At 33.9% G+C, this 27486-nt stretch overlaps 2 protein-coding genes across 5 annotated transcripts; one reads left to right on the forward strand and one right to left on the reverse strand.

Annotated features, from left to right (window-relative positions):
* Positions 1-5085: 5085 nt before the first annotated feature.
* Positions 5086-12158, forward strand: LOC111914928 (uncharacterized). 4 transcript variants are annotated; one of them, XM_023910639.3, is made up of 7 exons: positions 5189-5328; positions 5937-5962; positions 6076-7122; positions 7525-7593; positions 7670-7868; positions 7973-8059; positions 11895-12158. In XM_023910639.3, the coding sequence occupies exons 2-6, from the start codon at positions 5960-5962 to the stop codon at positions 8041-8043; spliced, it is 1389 nt and encodes a 462-aa protein (XP_023766407.1). In that variant the 5' UTR covers positions 5189-5328; positions 5937-5959; the 3' UTR covers positions 8044-8059; positions 11895-12158. The 4 variants fall into 4 exon arrangements, with proteins under 4 accessions (XP_023766406.1, XP_023766405.1, XP_023766407.1 ...); XM_042901327.2 differs by having other exon boundaries at positions 5269-5390; XM_023910638.3 differs by lacking the exon at positions 5937-5962 and having other exon boundaries at positions 5086-5328; positions 7528-7593.
* On the reverse strand, positions 9100-11678 carry LOC111914929 (WAT1-related protein At2g37460). Its single transcript, XM_023910641.3, has 7 exons — positions 11394-11678; positions 11241-11303; positions 10844-10960; positions 10514-10754; positions 10268-10429; positions 9935-10086; positions 9100-9637 (listed from the first exon to the last, which is right to left on the reverse strand). Exons 1-7 carry the CDS (start codon positions 11594-11596, stop codon positions 9394-9396), a joined length of 1182 nt encoding a protein of 393 aa, XP_023766409.1. The 5' UTR covers positions 11597-11678; the 3' UTR covers positions 9100-9393.
* Positions 12159-27486: the final 15328 nt, after the last annotated feature.

The raw sequence follows: 27486 nt of genomic DNA on the forward strand, positions 1-27486 counted from the left end.
TTTGTTTCATCATACTCTTACTATTTTGGCATGTAATATTCTAATACAATACTCGATGTAAACAATGAATGTTGTTATATTACATGTGTGATGATGATGATGTTATGTTTCATTTATATTCACTATAATGATATTTCAAGATGAAGTCACGCACAAGCCCCCGGACGTTTTCGCCGTCTGGTTCGGGGGTGTGACAGATTGATTTGACCCTGTTGCGCAACTCTTGTTTGAGTCTAACCGTTGCAGGGATGGATCTTCTACTCGAAGGATTATCTGAGCCTTCTGTAGGGTATAAGTATTTTGCAGCTGGTTATGGTTAGTGGCTTTGTTTTCGTAGGTTGCATCGGGATAACCAGGGTTGGAAATTTTATGGTTGATCAGTTATTCGATGAGGTTTTGGTATGGTAAAATTTCAGTGTAGGCGGTCTGTCAGGGAGACAAACCATTATAGAATTCAGATTTTGGGAAGACAGAAGTGGTTTGCGGAAGTTGGAAGTTTGTTTCCTTCGGGATGGAAGATTGGTTGGGGTTTCGGTTGTCTTGAGGAGGTTGTTTTAAGTGCACAATCATCGGTTGCGGTCCTCATATCAGTTGTTTGGGTATGTGTGTTAGTAAGGAGCGATGTCGAGGACGGAATCTAATTTAAGTGGGGGGAAAGTTGTAACGCTCGGTTTTGAAAGTGTTGCGTTACTTGGGGATGCGACCCAATTATCATTTGTCATGGGGTTTAGGGCCTTGGGGAAGGAAGGATTTGGCCAGTTCAGAGGTGGGTGTCCATGGCATAAGTGATCCAAGTATTCGTTTGTGTCTTCTGAAGCCAAGGGTATGACTGTAATTTGATATCTCGGTCTTCTATGGATTTTGGGTTTAATCCGGGAAGGTTTTAAGGATTGGGAGAGTTATTAGGAGCGTAGTTCTTCTCACCACCTTTTCGTGGATATAAGGTTCGTTGGAAACAAACCTAGGATGAGCGAGTTATGGCATTTTGAAGTTATTAACATAATTGGCACTTGGATGGAAAAGCTTTCATATTAGTCCCACGCATGCAAGGATGCATGCGCGTGTTTAGCTGGGTACGCCCAACGTATAAAGATAAATGTTCACGGATTCCATGCGTGTATACACTGCGTACCAAAGGGTACGCGCAACGTACACATGCAGTCCCCAAGCCCTAATTTTTAGGGTTGAGCAATATATAAAGAAAATTATGTCCTTAAAGATCAGCCTCTCTCCCACCCTTAGACAGCTTTCACGAAACCTTAATCCCTCGTTGTGTGTTCTTGGAGCTTAGAAGGCCATTAGAAGAGTATTTTGGTGCTTTTGAAGAAGGTGTTCACTCTTGAAGATTCATGGAAGAAGATAGAGCTTTTAGATCCAGAACCTCATCAACTTTTGACTCTCATTTGAGGTATAAACTCTTAAACTAGGTGGTTATTTCCTTAGATCTCTTGTGTTGGGTTTTTTGACCTTTTTGGTCCCAAGGATCAACCTTATGATTCAAATCCATTTCCTAGGCTTAGGGTTGCCACCCTTGGCGCTATTTGAGTCACTAAGATAGAAAGTTGCCATCTTGAAGGTCATGATGTGTTCATGCATTAGATAAGGTCGTTTTCATGGAATTAGAATGCTATTTTTGGATTTTGGGCTTATTTGGGGCATGATAAGTCACCAAGTCAGTGACTTTTATGGGCTTAGGCGATAACTAGGGATCAATATATATGATTTGGACCATTTATTAAGTGCTTAAAAGCAAAAAGGACTTAACAAAAGAGTACGATGGGCGTGCAAACTGATACTCGCAGCGTACAGATCACGAATCCAGTACACGCTGCGTACAGCTGAGTACGCCCTGCGTACTCAGTCAGAGCGGGCTTCGTTCATGTGGGCATCAGTTTGGACCGTTCCTTGCACTTCTTTACTTTGGGCCTTGGTGGACCATCAAAAATCAGATATTTTTGGGCTAAGAATGTGTTTGGGCTTAAAGGGAAGGCCCATTTGAGGTTTTGGGCCCAATTTGGAAAATTGGGCCATTAGTGGGCTTTTATGGATTTTACAATTTTGGGCCTTGTCGGTTTTGGGCTTGGGACTTAGTTATAAATCTTGTTGGGTCAGGGGTAAAATGGTCAATTTACCCCCAAGTATGGATTATGGATCATGTCTTGGGACCCAATTGCTAATTGGGTGATATTTTGGTATTGATAGCTCGAGGAGTTGTTAGGGCAGAGACTAAGGATCTCTTGCAGGGAGCTTCAACATTCGAGGTGAGTCTCCTCACTGTTTGTATGGGTCGAAGGCACCAATGCCGACCCATTTGGTTTATGTATTGTAGGAAGACCCGGGGGTTAGCCCTAGGCATTATGCATGAAAGACTAGGAGGTGGCTCTTGGCACACTGTATGCTAATTAACTAAGTAGAGTAGTATGTATGCTAGTTGTCTTTGTGATGCTTGCATGGAAGACCAGGAGGTGGCTCTTGGCACTTGTCTGTAAGACCCAGGGGGTGGACCCCAGCTTGGCAAGAAAGACCACGAGGCGACCCGTGACATAATGGCAAGACTATGTGCGACACAGAACACCTTTATTGATTATGATATATGAATGATATATATGGCTCAGGATTATGTATGACATGTATGGATTAGTTGATATCTATGATATGTGGTATTTGGAGAACTCACCAAGCTTCCTGCTTACGATTTTCAGTTTTGGTTTCAGGTACCTCCAATTTTCAAATAAAGGAGCTCGGGACAATCACAACGCATACACCCGTGTTTTCCGCAATATGTGATTTTTGGGAATGAACTCAGATAAATGTTTTATTTTAAATGCTTTTCAATGTGTGAACAAAGTTAGAAATGTGTTTTAGTTATATTAAAATGAAAATTTTACCTTGGATTTCTGGGTCGTTACACGAGCACTTATATTTCCCGGACCCTCTGCCTCAAAGCTTCTCTAAAGTGGATTTCTTCAAACTTCTGAAAAGCCTCATAAATCGGACCAGAGAAAGAATAGAGAGAGAAGATTGGGTGTGAGGAATGAAGGGGATTGAGATTGTTGTTTATAGGAGAAATTTGGGGAGGCATGTTGCACACACCTATGAGGAGCGACATGACCTAGGACAACATCGAACCATCCGTTTCTTGCCACGTGTCACTTGTCTGCTGGTCTACATAATGCCTTCTAGAAGCATGCGTCGTGCTTACCTGCACGGGGTGCATTTTCGAGAAACTTCCAAAAATTATATCTTTCTCATACGAGCTATGTTTTTTATTTTCTTTATATCTACGTAAAGTTATCGCCGAGTACTATAACTTTTATTTAGACTCTATCGGCTAATTCTCACTTTATTTGTAAAGTTATATTTTTAACGGACTTAAATCGTTAAATTCCATATAAAAATCGTAACTTGTCTATACAAATTTCGTTATCGACAGTCTTCATATCGACATAACTGTATCTAAGAGATCTTCATATCGACACAATCAACCGATTTCCATTTCTATTTCAGTGTCATGCATTGTTGTACCGAAACTTCGAAAAACCATAACTTACTCATATGGAGTCAGATTTAGACATTCTCTATATGCACACTTTTGTTTTTACAACTACTACAACTTCCAGTTAGATTACTTAGACTAATTATCAATCTATCTTTTTTTAGTGTTAAAAATAAAGGTTGAACGCAAAACATCGAACAATCATAACTTCTTCATAGAAAGTCAGATTCCAGCGTTCTATATATCTACGTAAATCGTATTGATATTTCCTACATGTTTATGACAATTAGTTCTTCTAAAGAGTAATATATTTCTATTTCGAATTTTATAAACAATTGTTTATATTAAATCCTACTGAACGGTGAAAAACGGGATGTTACACTTTCCTTATTTATCTTTCCGAAATCTCCATAACTTCGCTAACTAGATTACAGAACGAGAAGTCGAATTACGATGGATCGAAATATATCTCTCCCCCCTCCCCCCACCCTCTCTCTCTCGTTGGAAGAATTGGTAGAAAGAAATGAGGAGGGGTGACCCTCCTTTTATAGGAAGGTTTTTTTCCTCACCACGCCGCACCCTATAAAGGGCCGCACTACGGTCATGGGTCAGATTGACTTTCTTTCGTGCACTGAATGTTGGATTGATGGTGTGATGTGGCTTCGATGTCACAATATCATCGTGTTATTTATTTGGTAACGTGATAGATTGGTGGTGACTGTCATTTAGTTGATATTACAATATTGTAAATATAGCGACACAATTAAGAAAAAACATAATATCAAAATCGCAAATTTGCTAAACATAGTGATTTATTGCAATTCGGAGAAAATGGTTATCGAGAGAACATGTAAAATCGATTATTTAGTTTTGCAACAAAATTATATGACATAATTACGAAAAAAAAACTCGGTATGAACTTTAAAATTTTATAATAATAAAATGAGTAAATTACACGATTGGTCCCTATGGTTTGAGATAATTTGTGTGTTTAGTCCCTAATTTATTTTTTTAACTCGGAAGGTTCCTACTGTTTGTTTTTGTTACACACTTGGTCTTTATTGTTTGTTTTTGTTCCATGTTTGGTCCATGTCTTATTTAAAAATATTATTATTTAAATAAGGAAAAATTGTAGGATATGTAAGATAAGATGAGGGGATGTTGTTGAGGGTGTGTTTATTTAAATAAATTAAAAAATCAAGGAAAAAAATAATTTTTTTTAGGTAAGACATGGATCAAACGCGTAACAAAAACAAATAGTAGGGACTTTTCGAGTTAAAAAATAAATTAGGGACCAAACGTGCAAATTACCCTAAACAATAGGGACCATTTGTGTAATTTACTCAAGTAATTTTTTTACACTTTATTATTTTAACGATTATTCTCCGATTTTTTAAAATTTAAATATAAAAATAAAAACAAAACACAAAAACATTAGCACGGCGCCTCGGCTTTTCCGACACAATAAAAAAATACACAAATAACTTTTTTGTATTTCATAATTACTCAACGTGTCACCCCCACCGAGAGTATAGGCCCAGAAGGTTATAATCCTCTGCAGCCAATTTCACCTCAAAAGCATCTTCGGTTTCCGGCCCACAGACATCCGTCAGCCCATCTAATCAACGAACGACTTTGATCTCGCCACGTGCACATTAGTACATGATCCAGAGATGCTAATCGTGCAGAAGACCATCTTTGATCCTTTCTTTAAACTAAAGCAAAAACTAAGCAAAAAAATCCACACAAACCCTCACTGCTTAGATCTCGCCGTGATCACCTTCCGTACAACACTCGCCGGAATCGGTCGATCGGAGATCATACAGACGCCGGTAAACTTTACCAGAGATATAATATTTGTGTTAAGTTCAATGTGTTTAACAGTTTATCTAATGTGAGTTGTAAATCAACGAAACATCCAAGTTTGCTTGATTTTCCTTAGGGTTTGACTTTTTTGTTAAACTAATTTCATTTCAGCATTTCTGCATTCAGCTTCATTTTATGTTTTGAAGTATGAGAAGTAAAATGTCAAATACCTTTTGCGAGAGAACTGAAAGTTCATTACATCGTTGAAATGATCGGCTGAAGTTGATGTTTAAATATTGGCTCTTGACTAAGATACCGGATTAGCACTTGGAAGATGAACATATTTTTTATGTTCAAAATATTTGTTAATCAACTGTATCTTAATGCTTAGTAGTTAATTTAAAATCACTACATTTCTAGCTTCGAGTATTAATCATGATTTTGCGAAACTCATATTTGACTTGTTTTTTCTCACATTTTTTGTAAACTAAGCATCATGAAAAGGACTTAAACTCGACAATGTAATAAGTTAGAGAAAGTTATCTTTGTTAACACAGCGCAATTTTTGCATATCATTTCTAGTTTTGTTAGATACTTTCCTAACAAATTTATATGACTGTGTTTCTGTGAACAGTGAGCTCTAATCAACGCTGCAAGATGGTATGCTCATTTTTTTATTCACTATAAATGCTAAGTTGACAGTTCTTATACTCATTTGGGAACATCTAAATGATATATCATTCTGAAATTACTCATTGTCCCAATCTTTCCAGAACAAGGACTTCTGGATGCCAAAAGCTCCAGGAAATTCAAATGATAGTGATATAGCTCACAATAACCCTCCTAGAAGCGACCTCAATAGTTCTCAACAATGGTTCATGGAAGGTGCTGAAGCAGAATTATTTCCCAACAAGAAGCAGGCAGTTGAAGTTCCACACCCCAATTCATACACTGCACTTTTAAACTCAAACATTTCTTCTTGGGGAAATTCTTCTAGTTTCCACTCCCAATTCACAGAAAGGCTGTTTGATGATGAAACATCAAGTATCAGTTACAGTGGGATTAGAAAAGTCAAAGTCAACCAAGTCAAGGAATCCGAGGGTTTTGTATCTGTTTCTTTGGGACATACCTATTCCACAGGAGATAATATTAATAATACCATCAATGATCATGCTTATAGCAAGGCTGATGATGAGTCCATAACAATGGGGCTCTCTTTTGATAGAGGAAATGACAGCATGATATCAATGGCAGACACTTTCAACAGGGGGGACAACAGTTTTATGTCAATGGGTGAGCCTTATAGTTGTCCATCTGCCAGCAAGGATAATAGCAATATTACAACAATGACTCAATCTTTCATCAAAGAGGATGATAATAACATAGCTATGGTTGCCTTCAATGAACATAGTAATGCTTTATTGATGGATCAGGTTTTCAACAAGGATGACACAATGAGCAAAACTGATAGCAGTGGTTTATCAATGAGACACTCTTTTAGCAAAGTTGAAAACAATATCATCTCTTTTGGTGGCTTAAGTGATGATGCTGATAACATGAATTCTTCCGGAAGGCTTGTATGCAATTATGACTTTTTAATGGGACAGCCTTCAGTTCAAAGATTAGAAGAACATGGTTTTTCTGAATCTACAAGTGATGCACTTGTTAGTGGTGTACAAGTAGATACTATTTTAAGGAAAAAAGATCAAAAAGGAAATAAAAAGGCACCTCCTAATAATTTCCCTTCAAATGTCAGAAGTCTTTTATCGACCGGTATGCTAGATGGGGTTGCTGTGAAGTACATTGCATGGTCAAGAGAGGTAGATGCTAATTAACTAAGGGGCTTTTTCTTTTTTTCCCATTAAGTCATGTATGAGTAAAGTCACTGAATGTGCATTGATGTTTGTCTGGATAAAGTGTTATTTTCTAGACTGAATACAAACCATTTCAATGCGACTAAATGATCATTTTACCCTTACATTCAAATAAACAGTTTTTAGAATATTCATCAATTTTAATACATTAAGCCAGGTTATTTGGCTTAACCCATTAAGTCATTATGATGAGATTAAGTCAAAAAGAAACATCCATATATAGCTGTACAGATAAATTGTTTAGTAATCCATTAAGTCCATTAAATAAAAAAGAAACACCCCTTATTGTCATGAGCTCCTTTGAGGTTAAATTTTTTACTAATGTGTCATAACTCATATGCATGGTAGAAGGAGCTTCGTGGTGTTATCAAAGGTGCTGCCTATCTTTGTGGTTGTCAATCGTGTACTTTCTCCAAGGTGATTTTTTTTGCATATGGTCTTACTTATGGAAGCCGTTTTGACCTCCTAACAATTAGATGTTTGACTTTTTAAGGCTATTAATGCTTATGAGTTTGAACGCCATGCTGGATGCAAAACAAAGCACCCAAATAATCATATTTATTTTGAGAATGGAAAGACAATATATGGGGTTGTTCAAGAGCTGAGAAACACGCCTCAGAGTGTGTTATTTGATGTTATTCAGACAATAACCGGATCCCCAATCAATCAAAAATCTTTTCGACTTTGGAAAGGTACAATTTTTAATTATTCTTCATTTAATATGTTTCCTATTTCCAGTTATTACTGATTCATCTTCATGATCCACTTTTTTATTTATTTATTTATTTTTTTTCAGAATCATTCCTGGCTGCTACACGTGAGCTTCAGCGGATATATGGGAAGGAAGAAGGAAAGATTGTATCATAGATCTGATTTTAGTAAGGTATGACATATTCATGTTTTTTTGCATGATTTTACGTATTATTTTAGATGTGATGTCACTTTTAGCAATTTTATTGTCCTTGTTATATTCAATGGAGAATCTGATAATGCAGCAAACAGTGTCACCATTAAGTAGAAACTGTACCTTTTTGTAGGCCACCTGTTATAGTAGATAAAGTTCCCTTTACAAAAAACAAAAGTTTCTGTTTTTCCTCTTAAGTTTTAAAAAACATAAGCATTATCATACAAGAAATAGCAACCAAGTTTCACAGTTTTTCCACCTTTTGTTCACTCGAACTTTTTTTAAGAGGGGCGTTTAGTTCATGGGATTTCAGAGGATTTGGTCAGAATTGGAATTTTCAATTCCAGTCCAGTCGATTTCTGTGCTTGATTGTAAAATTGTATGGAATTGAATTCCGTGGGAATTCATGAAATACCTCACCTGAAAGATTTCACATTCCTTCCTAAAATCCATGAAATCAATTCTTATCATTTCATCAATCCTTAAAATTACAGAAATACCAATTAACCTTATAGTTTACTTCCAGAAATAACAATTATCTGTACTATTTGATGATAGAAGGTACATACCATTTTTAGCCTTCACAAAGTGCAAGATCTAGTTGTACTTTTCATGATTATAATAAATTGTTTCCTGGATGTCACCACCCATACAAGCAAATAAAGCACATCCACTCAGGCACTCACCCGCTAATAAATTTTTACTTCCACATAAATCATTGGATGGGAAGTGGGAACAAAGAGCACTGATGTCAAATAAAAAAGATTTCATTCAAAGTTAATCCTTTATATATATTTTTATTATTTTAATTTATCAACACTTAGTTTACAACTTCACATGCTGCTAATCCATTCATGTTTGCATTAATATTATTATTAATATTATTGAACTCAAGGCCACCCCAAGGTTTCATATCAATGATCACCATTAGGCCACATTGATGGTGGTATCTATTATTATAAATCAAGTATTTAATTCTTCAGCGAATGTAACTAATCATTACATATGGTACTTGAATATGAGGCATACAGATAAAGTATTTATATTAGATATGGTACTTCAATATTAGGCATACAGATAAAGTAGGTTAATATTAAAAAAAAAAAACAATTAAGTTCAAAAAAGCTACCATCTGTAACAAAAGTTCAGTATCTCATACATTATGGCTAATCCCTTAATTTCCATCATCTATTTTTAACCCCAACCAAGAGATAACTGTCCTTGTTTTTTACCACCTCATGTTGGGGATGAAGTTTCTCATTAATTTTTGTTTGATAAATGGATGGAAGTGCTTTGGAGGTTGACCTTTACTGTTAGCTTACATCACCTGTCTGATTGTTTTTCTCACATACTTTATCATTGGTGCACATATCTCCATTTGATACTTTGATAGTAACCTTGTGACAACAATTTTCTTCACATTCTAATTCTATCCCCATAATTTTCTTTTCTTGTGCTATTTGCTCATCAATAGGAAGTGATGAAAGCTTAGTATCCTTGCTTTTACCCCAGACAACTAGATAGAGTCCCGCAACAATGACAATGGCTCCAATAACCCTGTCAGAATAATTTGGATTAGGTGGCTGTTTGGTATGATGGAATGGAATCACAAAGGAATGGAATGAGTCATTGCATTTGATTATTGTGTTTTGGTTATCTTGAGGAAATGGAATGAGTCATTCAAACATGTTTTTTCTTATGTGCAAAGATAACCTCAATGAAATTAAATTGATTAATAAAGAAAGTATGTTATTTTATGAAAATAAACTATAATCAAATAGAGATATATAGCTAATGCTATTGATTCTTTCAAGTTTTTGGTAAATGATTAAGAACTGGAACTTTTTTTTTTACCTTCCTAGGTAAGTTTGCTCGGCTAGAATAATGGAGCCCATGATAGCTACAATTATCATGCTTAGTGGACTGAATGCAGTCACGAAAACAGGACCTCTGTCTTTCATTATTAGTCCTTGGATGTAGTAAGCGAGACCTGAACATATTATACCCTGCATAAACATCCAAGAATTAAAACCCTTTTTTATTATTATTTAAAACATTATATATTTATATTTAAGAAATATATATTAATCTGTCCCAACAGAAAGAATTAAACATAGAAGCTTTATTAATTGATGATTATGCAATTAATGAAAAAAAAAAGTTTAAATGTAACTTGAATTTCCTTACACTATATAGTGTTGCCAGAAGTGTGGTGTCCCACTTAATAGCCCAAACTGCTGTGTTCCCCCTCTCCATCACCAGTGCCACTATTGCTCCCTCTATTGTTCCCAATAAACATATCCAAGCAGTCAAAGAAAGCTCAGCTGGATAAGACTGTAACGTAATTGCCTACAAATCACCAAAAAAAAAACATTAAAAAAAAGATTAATAACACCTCATTATCATATCCATGAAAAAAATATGAATCCTTACTTGCAAAACCATAAAGCAAGACCAACTAAAGCATCCAACTGTAATCATAATAGCACCCTTTAAAGAATGATGAAGATCCACCCCATTATTTACAACATTACTATTACTTCTTCCTTTTGTCCAAAATAGTTCCAAAATTGGCCCTTTAACAAGTGTCATAAGCATCGCTCCCGCAACAGTTGTAATCGTTCCAATTACTTTTGCTTGACTCCGGATATTCTTTAGGTTCACCTGCTCTAGCCTTAGTCAAACAAAAACCACTAAATTAGTTCTAATTCTTTGCATGAATAAATGTTTTTATTTTTATTATTTATTTATTTATTTTTGTACCTTAGAATGCATGCCATGACAAAAGTTATAGCAGGAAGAACATTGCACATCGAAACTGCAAATGTTGCTGTTGTCGCTTTCATCCCTAGAAAATAGAGATTCTGATCTATAACTGGCCTGCCAGATAACCAACATAAATCATTATTTAGTTATTAAATTAGTGTCCCCATATGAAGTAACAAGTTGTACTGTGTTTGGTTATGCATTCGACCGAGACTGACTCATCATCAGATTTATGTCAACGGGACAAAAATTGCACGTTTTGTGCGGCCATAAAGGTGGAACAAGGTCGGATAAGGAGTTAGAGACTCGCTCTTGATCTCTTGTAAAAAGACGAAAATACCCTTTTGTGTACTCATGATTGATAATAGCTAATAGAAAACTGAGAAAAACTTACTCGAGTAGTGCAAGAAGCATAAGTTTGATGAAAATGGGGCGAGTCATCTTTGGTCGTATTTTTCTGTTACAGTTGCACGATAATAATCAATGAAAAAAATTAAGATATAGAAAAATAAATTTTGATATGAGAGAGAGAGAGAGAAGGGCAAACCTGTCTAAAACAATGGCGAATGGGGCCATGACAATGGTGGCAACAGCATGCCTGTAAACAACAAACACATAATTGCTCATTCCTTGATTCAGAGCCACTTTTGAAATAACATCCATTCCAGCAAGTCCAAATTGCAAGAAAATCACAGCCAAAAAAGGCTTCCCTTTTCTAAAAATCTCACTCATGCCCTCATGCTTACTCATCTCAATCACACTCACACTCAGACTCACTACTTGTGCTTTGCTTTGCTTCAAAAAAAAACTTGTATGAATTGTATGAAATAACTACCCCCTTGTGTCTATATATATAACATTTCTTCGGCATGAAAGAATAAAGGAAGAAGAAAAGATAATGTGACTTGATCACTTTATAATAACAAGACATTTCTTTATATCTTTTTAAATTTGGAATTAAAAAAAAAAAAAAAAACTTTTTAGGTTGACCCTAGTTTTGGAAGATAGTTATAATAACTTAATAAAACATGTTTCGGATGTTTTTCAGGGGTGGAGTGGAGAATGGAGTTAGAAATTTACAAGTTTTTCCAATATGATTGTTGGTAAGTTTCTTGTGGCCGATGTAAATTCCTTTTGTTAAAATTGTGTGTTTTTGTATAACAATGATGAAGTCAGCTCAGTTAACCTTAAAAAAACACCCCCCTCGTTTTCAAAATCGTTATAAAAATTGAAATTTACCCATTAGGCACTCAAAACTTTGACATTTGTGCTTTCCTCATAGGCAATGCACCAATAAAAACTTTAGCTAGAATCGGGAATCTTTACTTTTAATATTGTCTGATATCTTTGTTTCTTAGATTCATTCGTACCGACTGTTTTTTCTTATCCATGGTTTATGGGTATTTCCGTCTTTTCACGCTAAATAGATGAACAGACTTCACACCTTTATGACATGATCATATCATTTATCTCCTTTTTTTAGAATCCGTTACATTTAAAAGCTTAAAACAGTTGTACTCTTTTTAACATGGTTTACGTAACATATACCGGGATTTATGATTTTTGTTATGTGATATACGATGATACGCATATACGGTGTGATTTCTTTTAGATAGGCAATAATGCAAAGTGTGAATTGCGTATGAAAGCACTAATTTCTGTTTAACAAAAGCCATTTCTTTTTAAAGGTTTTATTGGGGGTATGTATGATTGGTGTAGGGTGATGATATATATATGTGTTAGTGTTATGAATGGGGTATTTTGTATATGTTTTCCACGCAACTTATTACTTTTTGTATGGTGGAAAATATGGTAGATTATGGTGTTGCCTTGTTAGGGGACCTTTGTTTGGAGATCAATCATTGGTTGTGTGAACTTGATGCATTCGATGATCCAAGCATTTTCTTGTGTCTTTATGTGTGTATGTGGATAAATGATGTTTAAAATAACAAAGGCACATTTAAGAAAAATAGTAATAATAAATTTGTAAAAAGTTGGGCTTAATTGAGAAAGCCTTCTGTTCTTGATATTTTCTATCAAGTTTTTTTTGTTCTAAATAAAAAAATGTCCATTATTAACTCTTATCCCTATTAAGTCAAAAAAACGACACTCTAATACTATTATCAACTACAAACACGTGATAAAGGACTGGAGAGTGAAGAGACATGCTGATATGGACACACAATTCAAGTGACTTGTGTGTGCTTTTTGTGTCCCATTTAGGTTTTCTACTCGTTTTAAAACCCTCAACGTATTATTATGTTCAATGTCCATCGGTTTTTTAGAAACTTGAATGCATTGTGGTGTAGTTAAATGTGTTGTGTTGTGTATGTAGATTCATATAGACTTAAAACTTCTTACAGTGGACATGTATAAAAATGGAATTAGCATGATAAATTAGCAAGTCTAGTATTGGTCATACCTTCATATATATACGTACAAAATTAATTGTGACATGTTGAAATTTTCATGTTTGGACGTGAGAATACACGTTAGTAGATGTTTAGTAAAAATGTAGAGAACTTCTACATAAACGATCATAAACAACATATGTCATTATCATACTTATCATCATCCGTGATGTGTTAATAAATATAAGATAAGATATTTTTGTGACTTAGAAACATGTAATGGTAAAAATTGGATCCAAATATATAAAAATAACGTCATTTTAAATTCAAACATAACATATAGGAGTATATGTGCAAAGTTATTTGCATGGTAGATATTGGTGGTTAAAAGAGCTCCTAAGAGTTGATTTTTTTTTTTAAATGTTTTCTTATGATATATTTATTCTTTAATGATCGTATATATAGATATTATTTTATAAGAAAAGAATGAAGAGTACACGTAAAGTGAAGTGAAGCAATGATTTGATAAGAAATTTATTTCATTATGTAAAGTTGAGGTGATTCTTGTTTCCGCCAATAATCCTTAACATCGAAAACTTTTGTATAAAACGTTTATTCTAGTACAACTTTTAAATAATTTTTACGTCACATGTATTTCGTTTGCTTTATCCATTAATCTTGCTTTTGGATGGGTTCTATTATCTGTTTGTTCTGAAATTAAATATTGGACATTCAGAGGTGGATTTTTCATTTGTGGCTATCATGCATGATTTTTTTAGTGTTAAAAAGAATAAAAATAATAATAATAATAATAAATAGTCATTGTACCATTTAAAAATAGATTTGTTATTATAACGCTAAGTCGAAATTCTAAATCGATCTTTTTATAGTCATAATATTTTGAATTACAAGAATCTATAACAAAGATATTTAATTCTAAATGATAATTATAATTTAGTGAGTGCAAAATTTAAATTTGGGGTTTTTGTTTTGGATGCATGAATTATGAATATATGTTGGTATACACATAAGTTCAAATTTATTCGTCTTTTCTAGAGTTCCTGTACAAGATATATATCACAAATCTCAATTGTGTAGTATCTCGTGAATAATTAATATACTCGTATATGTTAGTGGATAAATAGCAAAATATTTGCATAAAGCTTTTCATATCTTAAAAAACTGAACACGAATTTGGGATATTTTGTTGGGTGGAATCCCCCTAAATGATCCCTTTTGGGTGGTGAGGGAACTATGTTTTCTTTCTTCTTCTTTTCGTTGTGGTATCGATACTTTTAGTATCGTTAATCTACACTTAAGCTATCAACTTTTCAATTTCAAAACAAGTCATTTTTTTATGTTATTCGAAACAAAGCAATGCAACGGATAAAAAGTGATCTAATAAGCTAATCTAATTTAATGACAATCCAAAATTAATAGGTTTTGTTGAAATTATCAATCTATTAATTAATTAATGAGTCAATCCGTTTAATTAAATTGGGTTAACAAAATTTCAACCCATCAATTTATTTAAATTATGCATTTATTTTTACTTTATATTTAAATTACTACCAATATTTAATTATCTTACATTTTAAAAAATAAAGATAATTCTAAATTTTAAAACCAACATGACGATTAGTAACTTCAAATTTCATCATTTGTTAACCAGTAAACCTAAATGTTTTATTTGATTTTCCGTTTTCCATTTTCGTTTATTTCACGGCGACACGAAAACTAACTTATTATTAGCTATTATTAGTCAAGTTGTTTAAAAGTTCATATCATTTTAACCACCAAATCTAATTGTTTATTGTTTTATTTATTTTTCCATTTTCCATTCAAATTTCATCATTTATTAACAACTAAATCTAATCGTTTTATTTAATTTTCCATTTTCCATTTTCGTTTCTTTCATGACGACACAAAAACTAATTTACTCGAGTTGTTTAAAAGTTCATATCATTTTTAGCAACTAAATCTAATTGTTTTATTTGATTTTTCATTTTCCATTCAAATTTCATCATTTATTAACAATTAATTCTAATTGTTTTATTTGATTTTCTATTTCCACTTTTGTTTTTTTCACCATGATACGAAAAGTAATTTAGTCGAGTTGTTTAAAAGTACGCTATGTGTTTGTAGTTTTATTTTAGGAAATCTCCGATAAAGTTCCAATATTTTTGGTCAGTTAACGATATAGTACGGGCATTTATTTTTTGAACATAAAAATCATGATTATCTAATTTTATATTATAATATGTTATTTTCTGTTAAAAAAAATAAGGATTTTTTCGTTAATATGGGAAAAATATAAAATAATCGAGTTTTGTGTGTTCAAAAAATAAAAGTCGAGATTAAATTGTAAACTGACCCAAAATATTAGGTCTTTATCGGAGATTTCCCTTTTATTTTTTATAACTTTGAATATTTATTTGAGTTTGTAATTTATTTAACTATGTAATAAATTTTTCCTATTTTATAGATATTTTAAATTTTGAATAGGTTAATCCAAGTTCAATTCGTCTACTGAATATGTTGGGTTGAAAAAAAATAAACGAGTCAACCAAATATCAATCGTGTTTACTAAACATGTTGGGTTGGGTTAAAAACATTCACGTGTTTAATTAAAAACGTCGGATGTTGTTCAAATTTTGAAATCGTTTAATTAAAAATGTTAACCAGAAACCAATTCAACCGGACCAATTATCAATCCTAAAACTAGGTTGGGTGGACCTAAAATTTGAAATTATTATAAACAAGTTATGGTGTGTTTGACATGAGCTGATTTATCTTTTTAAATTTATTGCAATTTAGTGTTTGATGATGCCCACTAAAATAGCTTAGTTTTTTCAGAATATTTCAAATGGATTATTGATAAACTCATGAGTTTTTTTTCGAATGTACCCTTAACATAAATAATAGATATGATCAACTCATATTCAATCCACCAAATATTTAGATCTTATTTGTTTTCATACGAACCCAAATTAACCTTTTTACGGACCAAGATATATCCAAATGCTTACCATCTCCAATGTTATTTTATTAAAATAGATTGCAACAATAGTACAGTTATTCTAATAATATTTGATTCACTAAATATTTATAAACTAAAATATTTGAAAAGAGTATTAGACTAATAAACTCATCTCGACCAATAAATATTTATAAACTAAAAAAATATGTAATGCAAAGAATGTATTTTAAACATAAAGTGATGGAAAAATTATATGTTACTAATCAGTTTAGTATAATGAAATTTGAGATTTGTTTTGACTAATGATTCATTCGATATAATAGAATTAATCGACTGAAATACACTTTAATGGTATAATAACAATTTAGAAAAAGTTTAATAGCTTTTTATATATAATTAAAATATAAATGATAAAAAAAAAAAATTACATATTATTAGCTATTATTTTATAATATTAATTTTAAAACAATTCAAGAGATTGTATGTATTGAAAACACATTTTTGTGACTTTTGATTTGTTTCTTGTTTAGATACATGTCTCTTAATTAATTACTTGGTTAACCCATTAAACATAAACTCCTAACTAGAGTCGAACCTATTTGTAGATAACGTGATAAGGGATCCAAACTCTTGTCAAAAAAGCCAAGTGTCACGGATTAGCTAAATGACATAGAATCCGCATTTGTTCTGCCCCTAAAACGGGGCTCCGAGAATCCGCATACACTGTTGGATAAAGCTTGAGATATACTCCTACTGACCACATCAAAATTTAGGGAAACAATTTCAAACAAACTTTTTACGTAATTTAATAATTTATTGATTTGATGTTGTTACTAGTGGTGTTTATATATACTTTATAGGTTCGGATTCCTTAGCTTATAAACTTCTCCACATAAATTAAAAACCCGAAACGAACCAAATTCTTAGTGGTCAAGTTGAATTCGAACACGGTTTAGAGTTAATTTTGTTTACAAAAGAAATAATAAATAAACAAATTATCTATCTGAAAACCAAATTTGATTAATCGGTTTTATTTTTCAATGACGAAAAGCTACTATATTGTGATACTTTTAATGGTTTAATGATTATATTTCAATTCCGTCGATACAAGTTATCTAAGTTGTCATTTGTTTTGAAAATGTATACAATTTACAAATCATACATAAAAAAAAGTGTTGAGTAAACGTTTGTAATATGTAAATGTATATATAATATTAAACCACATTGATCATAGATGAAAAGAAAACTATATATACACATACATACATTAACAACATTGATTTCTAGATGACAAAACTTCAAAAATGGTCCCTGTGGTTTCAAAACTTTTAATGTTTAGTCCTTCCGTCTAACTCCGTCAGCTTTCTACCGTTAAGTGAGGGGTATTTTCGTCATTTCAACACCCAGGGATCATTTATGAGGTTTTCTATTTTTTTTGAGAAAAAAAAGAAAAAAACATTAAATTTAAAGGGGTCTCATCTCTCTCTCTCTCTCTCTCTCTCTCTCTCTCTCTCTCTCTCTCCAACTCCCAACACTACCCAAAACCATCACAAACCACCATTCCCCCCCATAAACCGACCCTACACCACCTTATAACCCCTTCTGATCATCAACACCTCCAACCAACCCTTCCCCTCGTCAGCATATCCTCCAAAACAAAAGAGAAAACGATGGCAGCAACCACCGGAGTCCCTCTTGCCACCTCTTTTCTTCCCACCGAAAAACGCACTGCTGCCTGACAAGCTTCCTCCACCTCCGAACTCGCTTCCCCTTCCCTTCATATACACCAAACAACAAGAAGGAATCGATAGTAGGAGGCTGTCGGAGCTCCCTGTCATCATCCAACTACCCTTCTTCCACTGAGCATTACCACCATTTTCTGCCACTCCATAAATCTGAAAACCACCTCCAATATAGCCTAACACCTCTCATCCTCTCCCACTTCTGTAGTTGTCAACAAAACCTAGAAGAAAACGATGGAGGCAGTGGAGCTGCCACCGTGAGACCCACTGTGGACCACCATCACCACCTCTCACAGCTTGCTGCTACTGTATGATCATCCCCACCGAAGAATTGAATGTAGATTGTGAGTGAGAAAGAACATATATAACTGATGTAGATGGTGAAGAAATGGGATTTGGAACCTGTCGATCAGAGAATAAGAAATGAATGAGGGAAAAAATGGTTTAGGGGTAATTGGGGTGATTCTTCTTAACAAGAGGGAGAGAGAGAGAGAGAGAGAGTGGGACCCTTTACATATTAAATTTTATTTTTTATTTTTAATTAAAATAAGAAAAAACCTCATAAATGGTCCCTGGGTATTAAAATGACGAAAATGTCTCTCACTTAACGGTAGAAAGCTGACGGAAGGACTAAACTTAGGGACTAAACTTGATATTTTTGAAACCACATGAACCATCTGTGAGGTTTTTTGAACTTAGGGACTAAACTTGATATTTTTGAAAACCACCGGGATCATTTTTGAAGTTTTGTCTTTCTAGATGAAAGTTGAAGACGGTGGTTGTGATGGTAGTGGAGCTGAGGGTGATGATTATGGTTGTGATGTCATAAGAGTCAGGGTCGGTCCGTTGATTTTGAAAGCCCTATACGAAAAATAAAAATGGGCCTTAATATATATATGTTATAATCGAATAATATGTAAGGACGAAGTTGAAAAACAAAAGGAAACTGATTAATCGAAAAATTGATCAATGTGAGTGAGGACAATTAGAAAAAGAAAATTAAAGAAAGAAATTACAAAAGAAATGGGGAATTAAAAAACTAACTAATAAAGAAAAGTGGTTAAAAAAACACACTTTGATGGGTTAAGGAAAAAACACGAGTAATAAAAAAATTGATTCAAAGTGGGGTAACAAGAATTAAACATGATAGCTCTTTTATGAAGATGTACACTCAAAATTTATTTATTAATAAAACAACAATTAATATAAAAAAAACATAACACTGCAGATAGCAGGGATCGAACATAGGTTCATTTAGAAACGGAAAGAAACAAAACGCTGGTTTGCCAGATGAACCAGAGTACATATCTGAAATCATTTGCGTAATTGAATATATATTAACAAATTTACAATATAATTTGTCTAAAACTCGGGCCCTATCATAAAAGTTTAATTTTAGTTGTTTTAGTGAAAATTTTGATAGTAAATATTTTGTTATAGCCACTAAGATGTTGTTTTGTTTTTGAAGTGATAAATGTATTCAGTTTGTAAACCACTGTATGCAAAAGAAAATATGAAGTAAATGTTTACAGACTATAAAATATTTTTTAGAGTTTGTAGGTTGTATTAAATAACATAAACCACATTGATTATAGATGATAAAACCACATCAACCATACCGAGGTGAAGGAGGTGGTTGCGATAGTGGTGATTGGTGGTAACAAATCGTTTAAGAAGAAAGAATGGAAAATAAGGCTGATTTATTTATAGTTAGAAATGTCTCCAAGATTTATAAGATTTTTTCATGTCTTTTTTTATAAGAATATGACGTGCAAGCATCTGAAAAAATAATCTTCCATCAAAATGTTTGTCTGCATAAAAGACAAAGTGATTATGAAGAACTTCTAAAGACACAAACACTGCCTAACCTTTGACAAAAATACTCTAACTCTTTTAGAAATATAAATCACATGCTCTGGTCTCTCTTTTATTGGGTCAATCACATTGCATGGGATATTGACCATCTCGAATTTGATCATATCATTTGGAGATTAACGTGTGCACAAATTACTTTTATTTATGCTCAAGAAATTCATGATAACACACTATCTTACATATAGGGGCTAATATCCCCTTTTCTTCGACACAAGATATTTAGATGTGATAATGGGTAGACCTGGGTTGGGTTTGGGTTTAACCCATTTAATAATTGGGTTGAAATTTTCAACTCAAACCAACCTGTTTATTTAAATGGGTTGATATTTACAACTCAACCCAACCTTTTAGATAAATGAGATGTCATCAGGTTGACATGTTTATGTAATTCCCAACATAACCTATTAAATAAATGGGTTAAACTTGGGTTAACCCATTTAAAATCAATTCAATAAATTATATAATTAAATATTATACTACTTAAATTATAAAAAGTAAATAAAACTTCATAATTATGACAAAAACACGATTCTAATTCATAAATACAAATAAATTGTTCAAATAACATTAAAAATGTTTAGTTTCACAGTGATTTTGGAGAGTGACCAGTATTATCGGTGCTAAAAAAAGGATGGAAATTAGGATTGAATTTTATTAAACATAGATAATAATAATGCAACATTATAATTACAAATTAATACTTTGATTAATACATGATAATATTCAAATAATATTAAATTATATATATATATATATATATATATATATATATATATATGGGTTTACGGGTTGATAATATTCACCCAACCCAACCTATTTAATTAAATGAGTTAGATGGATTGACCCATTTAAGTTAAATGGGGTACAACTCTCAACCTAACCCACTAATTTTGGATTGGGTTGGCGGGTTGGGTCGATTTTTGCCAACTCTAAAGATATTATTACTATCAAACTTAATGCTTTCTTTCATGGGTTCATAACATTACCTTCCATATTGTATTCACTTATCACATCAACATGTGACCCCGGCAATTTTTGTGAAGTATATAACTCACCAATCTCATCTCGTACTCAAAACACTAATCAATACTAGTGAGTAATTTCTTCCTAACAAAACCACATACACAAATCACTGACCTTTACCAGATACAACCGTCCGAACAAGTTTCCATACATGGTTTTCACATAGATCCTTAAGAAGACCAACTTAATACCACATTCCATACAAAGTGATTTGATGTTTTTTTACACATACATCTCTTATACACCAATATTTACAAGGTCTAGTCAATTCACATCCCTTTTTCCACTCTTCAGTTTAAGTTTAGAAATCTACTACAAGACACCTAATTAAATTAAACCATTGCTATGATACCAACTTGTAACACTCGACTTTTAATACAAAGTACAACCAAAACTTTTTATTTTCAAGTCTTAAATCATAACAAATCCGGTTTATTTTCATATTAACAATTAGTACAAGTAGTTACCAAAAGGATCGTATGTTACTGACGTGATGATCTAAGTCGGACACTACAAACTTCATGTCTTTCTACATCGTTTACATAACCTGAAAGGCATAAAATAACAAACGAGTAAGCTACTACGAGCTTAGTGAGTAACCATGTCTTCCATATATAATTTAGTTACACCACTAAATATATTATGTTAATAAATCCATACAATTCTCACAATGCCTTTCTAACCAATCAATTCATATTCAGTTCCAATATTATTATGCAAAATTCCTTAATGATCAAGATCACAACTAATCAAGTTGTTATTCGAACCTATAACTATTCATAATAGACTTATAACCACACCTACTACTATTCAATCCAAATAATATTTCTTCAGTAGCATCATAACTATGTAATCTACCATTATTCTCTAATAACGATCTTACAAGTATAATGTTACAAACACCAAGTCTGCCATTGACTTGTATTTCCGCCAATGATGATATTACGACACCAAGGCTACCATCATCATTCCAATACAATGGTGTTACAGTCACCAAGACCACAACAATGATAATTGATTATGAGATGTTATAATGGTATTTACATTACCAAGCATGTCACTATAATCAATACTTGCATCCAAGTTAATACAATAGTATTTACAGCACCATGTATACCACTAAAATCAATACCGACATCCACGATAATACAATGGTATTTACAACAACAAACATACCACTACAATCAATACTAGCATCCAACATAATACATATGTATTTGTAACACCAATCATACCACTACAATCAATACTTACATCCAAGATAATTGATAGGTGCATTTCATGCACCTATTTGCGTGTTTATTTTTGTCCTTTCATAGCATTCTACTTCATAATTTCTGCATTTAGTTAATTATTTGGGCAATTGCATATTTTATTAAGAATGCTTGGTACCTCACTATGTTTGATTTATTTTGAAGGCATTATGGATCATGGAGCATGGAAGTTGGAGCATGTAGAGAAGATGGACCGGTCATGCCATGGAAGAAAACATGAAGACATAACCCGAGTCCTTGTTGCATTGTCATCATAGCAAAGACTACGTTTGAAACACGGTTCATGTCACACCAATACATGTCTTGTTTGTCCTTTCTCATCTTATATTTGAGCAACATAACTCGTGGTAAAGCTAGACTGAAGAAGGAGCCAACAATAAAGACTTATTGTACTTTTAGCAAAAAACATGGGTCATTCCCAAAATGCATGGGCAAAAGGCATGACCATGCTAAAAAGGCATGGTCTTACGACAAGCACGTGAGAACTTAATAAAACAAAGGAGGTCGCCATTTTTCACAGACAGACGGTTTTTGGAGCAACTTTGGGTGATCTTGGGCGATTTTGGGAGATTTTTGGGAGCTTTTTAATATTTCTAATCATTACAAACACTTTTGATTTCCATTTGTAAGCATTCAACATTTCCAATTCCATCTTTCTTTTTGATTGATTTGTTCTTAGCCATGTATGGCTAAGAAACCCTAATTTCTAGTTTTTGTTCAAAACATGTTGATTGCTTGACTTGAAGCATATGATTTGATGTTTGATTTGTGATTTTATTCTAGTGATTATGTTTTTGTTTAAACTAGAACCCTTGAATTTGATTTGTGTTGGATTGGCCACTTTCATGAATCGAATTTTTGTGTAGTTAATTAACTTTTAGGGTACTTAATCGTTCTATTAAGTTAATAATTGGTAAAAAACAATAAGTTTTCTTATTGTAAAACATATATCACATGTTTTCGCACTTCCGAGCACATGAGAAGAAATCAACATTGTTGGGAAGCTTGTACAAAACTTAATGCGATTTTTTTAATACAATCTAGGAGCGTGTTTAGGTTGAATTAGTAAAGCTAGGTCTAGTCAAAAAGCGTGTTTTGGTTAGATAATTTGGCAAGCGATAGGTATTAGAGCGTGTTAATATCTTTCAGTACCAACTTAGAATAGCAATCATGAATTACATCAAGTCATAATCAAGTTGAACAACAACATTGAGAACCAGAACTAGAACCATTCAATCAAATTGTTTACAAGTTTATTTCATTTTCTTCATTTTTTTTAAAGTAGATTGTTATTTTATTATTTTACTTTGCAAACAAAACCCCCTTTGTGATCAAAGTACCATGCACAAAGAGATATATACTTTTATCTCGTGTCTTTGTGGTTCGACCCTGTTTGCCTTGTACTACTTTTTAGTACATTAAAGAAGTGTATTTGGAATTCATTGTACCTCTATTATTTGTTGGGTTTGACACCCCTAACAACAATAAAATGGTATTTACAACACCAAGCATACCATTATAATCAATACTTACATCCAAACTATTACGATTAAATCATAAATCACATCTAATTAAATTTGTATTCATACTATAGAAATTATGAGCATGTTAGGGAGAGAGATTTTGGTTTTCAATTGAGAAAGAGTCAAAGAAAAAAAAGTTTCGTTCAATAATAAGAGTGTTTAGTTTTTATTTTGAACAAAAAACTCGTAAATCAAAAGGTAATTCAACTATTCAAGTACCTTTTAAGTGCTTTTAGAGTTTCTAGCTTTTGATTTTTATCTAATTTTAAAAATATTTTTTGCCGAATATTTATCGACAACTAAAAACTATACGTTCTAAATAGTTTTACCAAATGTTAGGGCTAGGATCTCCGAACTACATTGAGATCCTGAAATCCAAGGATCCTCGAAGCTCAGGATCCCGAATATACTCCATGATCCTGACTAATATTTTTATTATTAATTACGAACATATATTCTTTTGTCTTTCTCACATGTGCAGAAATGACTAGTCAAAGTCATACACACAACGGATAGTCATCAGAACTATGCAAAAGACCCGGAGGACCAAGTCAAGCAAACAACTATAGTAATCTCGGAGGATCCCGGAATTCTCGGAGTTCTAGTTGTTAGGGTTTGACTATATCAAACACTTTTAATCATCACACTCTACACGATTTTTTGGCAGAATGCTATCACTTGTATTGACATTCATTTCATTCTCTCTGTAATTTTCATTACATTCAATAAAAACATCAACACAAGTGATCGTTATCATATCCCAAGGTTTTATGTCAGAGATCCTAACAAGGATCGAGGGCTTTCCTTGTAAACAATTTGTGTTTCTTTGATTAATATTACTTATTTGCTCTATATTGAACATCACACCCTCTCATACACTTTGGTCCATTTCAGTTAAATTAATTTTTGACCAAAACAATTTGGAGCCCACCATGGGGCCGTGGTGTTCAAAATCTCTCAGAAAATCATGTTTACTCAATCGAATCTCTCGTCCTCCTCGATTCCTCCCATTTCCTCTAAAAACCTTCCACCACCACCAGCTGGAGCTCCCAAGAAAGTATCTGAAACTTTGAAGAAAAATACCTCTCCGGTCACTCCGGGACTCCAAGATCCTCCTGTGATGATTTCCAACAACGAAGTATTGGCTATAATGAAGAAAATGGAGCGACAGATCACCTAACAACAGGAGGATAACATGACACTTCTCAAGGAAGTAGAGAGAATGATAGTGGAAATCCACAAGCCTCAGGAGGCAACACCCTCAGTCTTACCGTCCAAGATCCTGAACTTCGACAACCCACGATCCTCAACGATCAGTCACGGGATTCAGGATCCCAACAAAACCTTTGTTACTCCCACTAACAGGGATCCTGGTAACTCTAACATTAATAATAATTTTATAACTAACTCAATGGATCTTGACATAGGTTTGAGCTCGGTCATGGCTAAGGATCTATAATAGCTAAGAAAAATGATCTCAAGCATACCTGAATTAGTTCAGCCGATGCCAGAAGCATCCTCCACAAGTCACATGATCTCTAGATTCATCCCAGCGATAGCTGACATTGATGTTCCAAAACGCTTCCAGATGCCCAACATGAAGCCATACGACAGAACCACAGATCCTAAGGAGCACGTAGCACAGTATAGGAGAAGACATAAATTATTCCCATCCCTACACATTTGAAAGAAGCCTACCTATGCAAGGGCTTTGGTTCTACCATTACAGGATCCCCCCTAAAATGGCTCTCTAATGTTACTCCTTATTCAATCACATCATTTGCTCATTTGATTAATTTATTTAATAACCAGTTCTCTTGCAGCAGGACATTCGAAAAGATCACTAGTGATCTCTATCGAGTGGTTCAGGATCCTCAGGAATCCCTTAGGACTTTTGTGAGCAGGTTTGGCAGAGAAGCCTTGATCATCCCCAATTACGACATGGCAACTACAGTCGAAGCCTTCAAAATAGGCTTAAAGAAGAATTCTACCTTCTACGAGGATCTCGTAATGAACCCATGCAGGAGATTGGACGAAGTCAGGAGCAGGGCATTGAGATTCATCAGAATCGAAGAAGACAAGGAGATCCAAAAAAGGAGCAACCCACCAAGTTCCTCTGATCACCCTAATAAGAAGGTCGACTCCTCGGCCCAAATATCCTATAAGTCAAAGCCTTACTCCAAACCCGACCATCACAATGTTAATTCCCTTGAAGATGAGGGAGAGGATGAATATTTCCTTAAATTTACTGATTATTGTTTTTCTGTGGATATTTCAGGTGTAATCTTTGCCATGCAGGATCTTGTAGACAAAGCCGGATGGCCAAGGAAAGGATAAAAATCCACTGCTTGGAAGGATAAGTCCAAATGGTGTGCATATCATGAGGATTTTGGTCACGTCACAGAGGATTGCATAACTCTTAGAAAGGAAATAAGCTACCTTCTGGGCAAAGGATATCTTAAAGAGAACCTTGGGAGAAGAAGAGAAAAATCCAAAGAAAAAGACCAAGATCCTCAAAAGATCCTCGAAAGACCAGGAGACCCCCCCTGGCTGACGCTAAGGTGATCAACATGATCTCTGGAGGGTATGACATTTGTGGTACATCCTACTCTATAGACAAAATGCATGCCAAGGTTTCCAAAACGGAGAAAGAAAAAGGACCATGGAAAAACACAACGATCACAACCAAAAGGTGATCATCTTCGATGAAACGGATAGGCTAGACGTCTAAGATCCTCACCACGACGGACTAGTGATTACTCTTTATATTGCCAACCACTTCGTCAGAAGGATCCTCGTCGATGGAGGATCCTCAGTTAACATCATACTCCTCGATGCACTAAAAAGAACGAGCATCCCATAATTTGAGATGGTCATAAGATCCTTAGTACTGATCGGCTTCAGCGGAGAAACTAAACACACCATCAGCGAGATAAAGCTACCAATCTACCTAGAGGGAGTAAATTATGTTCAACATTTTTGTGTAATTGATACATTATCTTCTTATAATGTCATATTAGGTAGACCATGGATCCATGAAATGAAGGTCGTCCCATCAATGCGTGAAGATGCTTACCCCATGGGGGACAGTGAAGATCACATGAGACCAACAAGAATCCAAGGAATGCTACAATATCTCAATCAAATCTTCAACAATACCACGACAAGCATAGCAATTAAAGTAGGGGGTACAATACGTGTTAGAAGCAAGAGAGCATGACATAAAAGAAGTGCCCTAAACCTTAAGGATCCTGAAGCCAAAGTTCTCATAGGATCCTCAATGCCTGAACAAATCGAACAGGATCTTGTAAAGTTCCTCAAATCCAAAAGCAAAATGTTTTCATGGAAACATGAGAACATGATTGGTATTGACAAAAGCATAATAACTCATAAACTTAACATTGATCCATCTTTCAGGCCAATACACCAAAAAAGAAGAAAATTTGCACTCGAAAGAAACCAAGTTATACAAGAAGTAGAAACACTTCTCAAAACAGACATGATCAAGGAGGTGAAGTTCCCAAGATGGCTAGCTAATGTAGTCGTGGTACAAAAGAAGAATGGTAAATAGTGAGTGTGTGTGGACTATATGGATCTTAACAAGGCTTGTCCCAATGATCCTTTCCATTTACCACACATTGACTCCATGATAGACTCAACAACGGGCCACGAATTACTAACATTCATGGACGCATCAGTAGGATTCCAACAGATCCAAATGGAACCCTTTGACCAAGAGGACACAATGTTCATAGCCCCAAAATGTATTATTGTTACACTGTTATGCCATTTGGTCTCAATAATGCAGGAGCAACATACCAGAGATTGGCGAACAAGATGTTCAAGGAAAAGTTGGGGGACACAATGGAAGT

Source organism: Lactuca sativa, chromosome 1, assembly GCF_002870075.4.
Source record: "Lactuca sativa cultivar Salinas chromosome 1, Lsat_Salinas_v11, whole genome shotgun sequence".
Taxonomy (NCBI): Eukaryota; Viridiplantae; Streptophyta; class Magnoliopsida; order Asterales; family Asteraceae; genus Lactuca; species Lactuca sativa.

Coding starts and splice junctions, on each gene's coding strand:
- LOC111914928 (XM_023910637.3), top strand. CDS start 5,170: ATGCTAATCGTGCAGAAGACCATCTTTGATCCTTTCTTTAAACTAAAG. Junction 5,329..6,075: donor CGGAGATCATACAGACGCCG/GTAAACTTTACC, acceptor CAATCTTTCCAG/AACAAGGACTTCTGGATGCC. Junction 7,594..7,669: donor AATCGTGTACTTTCTCCAAG/GTGATTTTTTTT, acceptor TGACTTTTTAAG/GCTATTAATGCTTATGAGTT.
- LOC111914929 (XM_023910641.3), bottom strand. CDS start 11,596: ATGAGTAAGCATGAGGGCATGAGTGAGATTTTTAGAAAAGGGAAGCCT. Junction 11,304..11,393: donor TTCGCCATTGTTTTAGACAG/GTTTGCCCTTCT, acceptor CAACTGTAACAG/AAAAATACGACCAAAGATGA. Junction 10,961..11,240: donor ATGCTTCTTGCACTACTCGA/GTAAGTTTTTCT, acceptor GTTATCTGGCAG/GCCAGTTATAGATCAGAATC.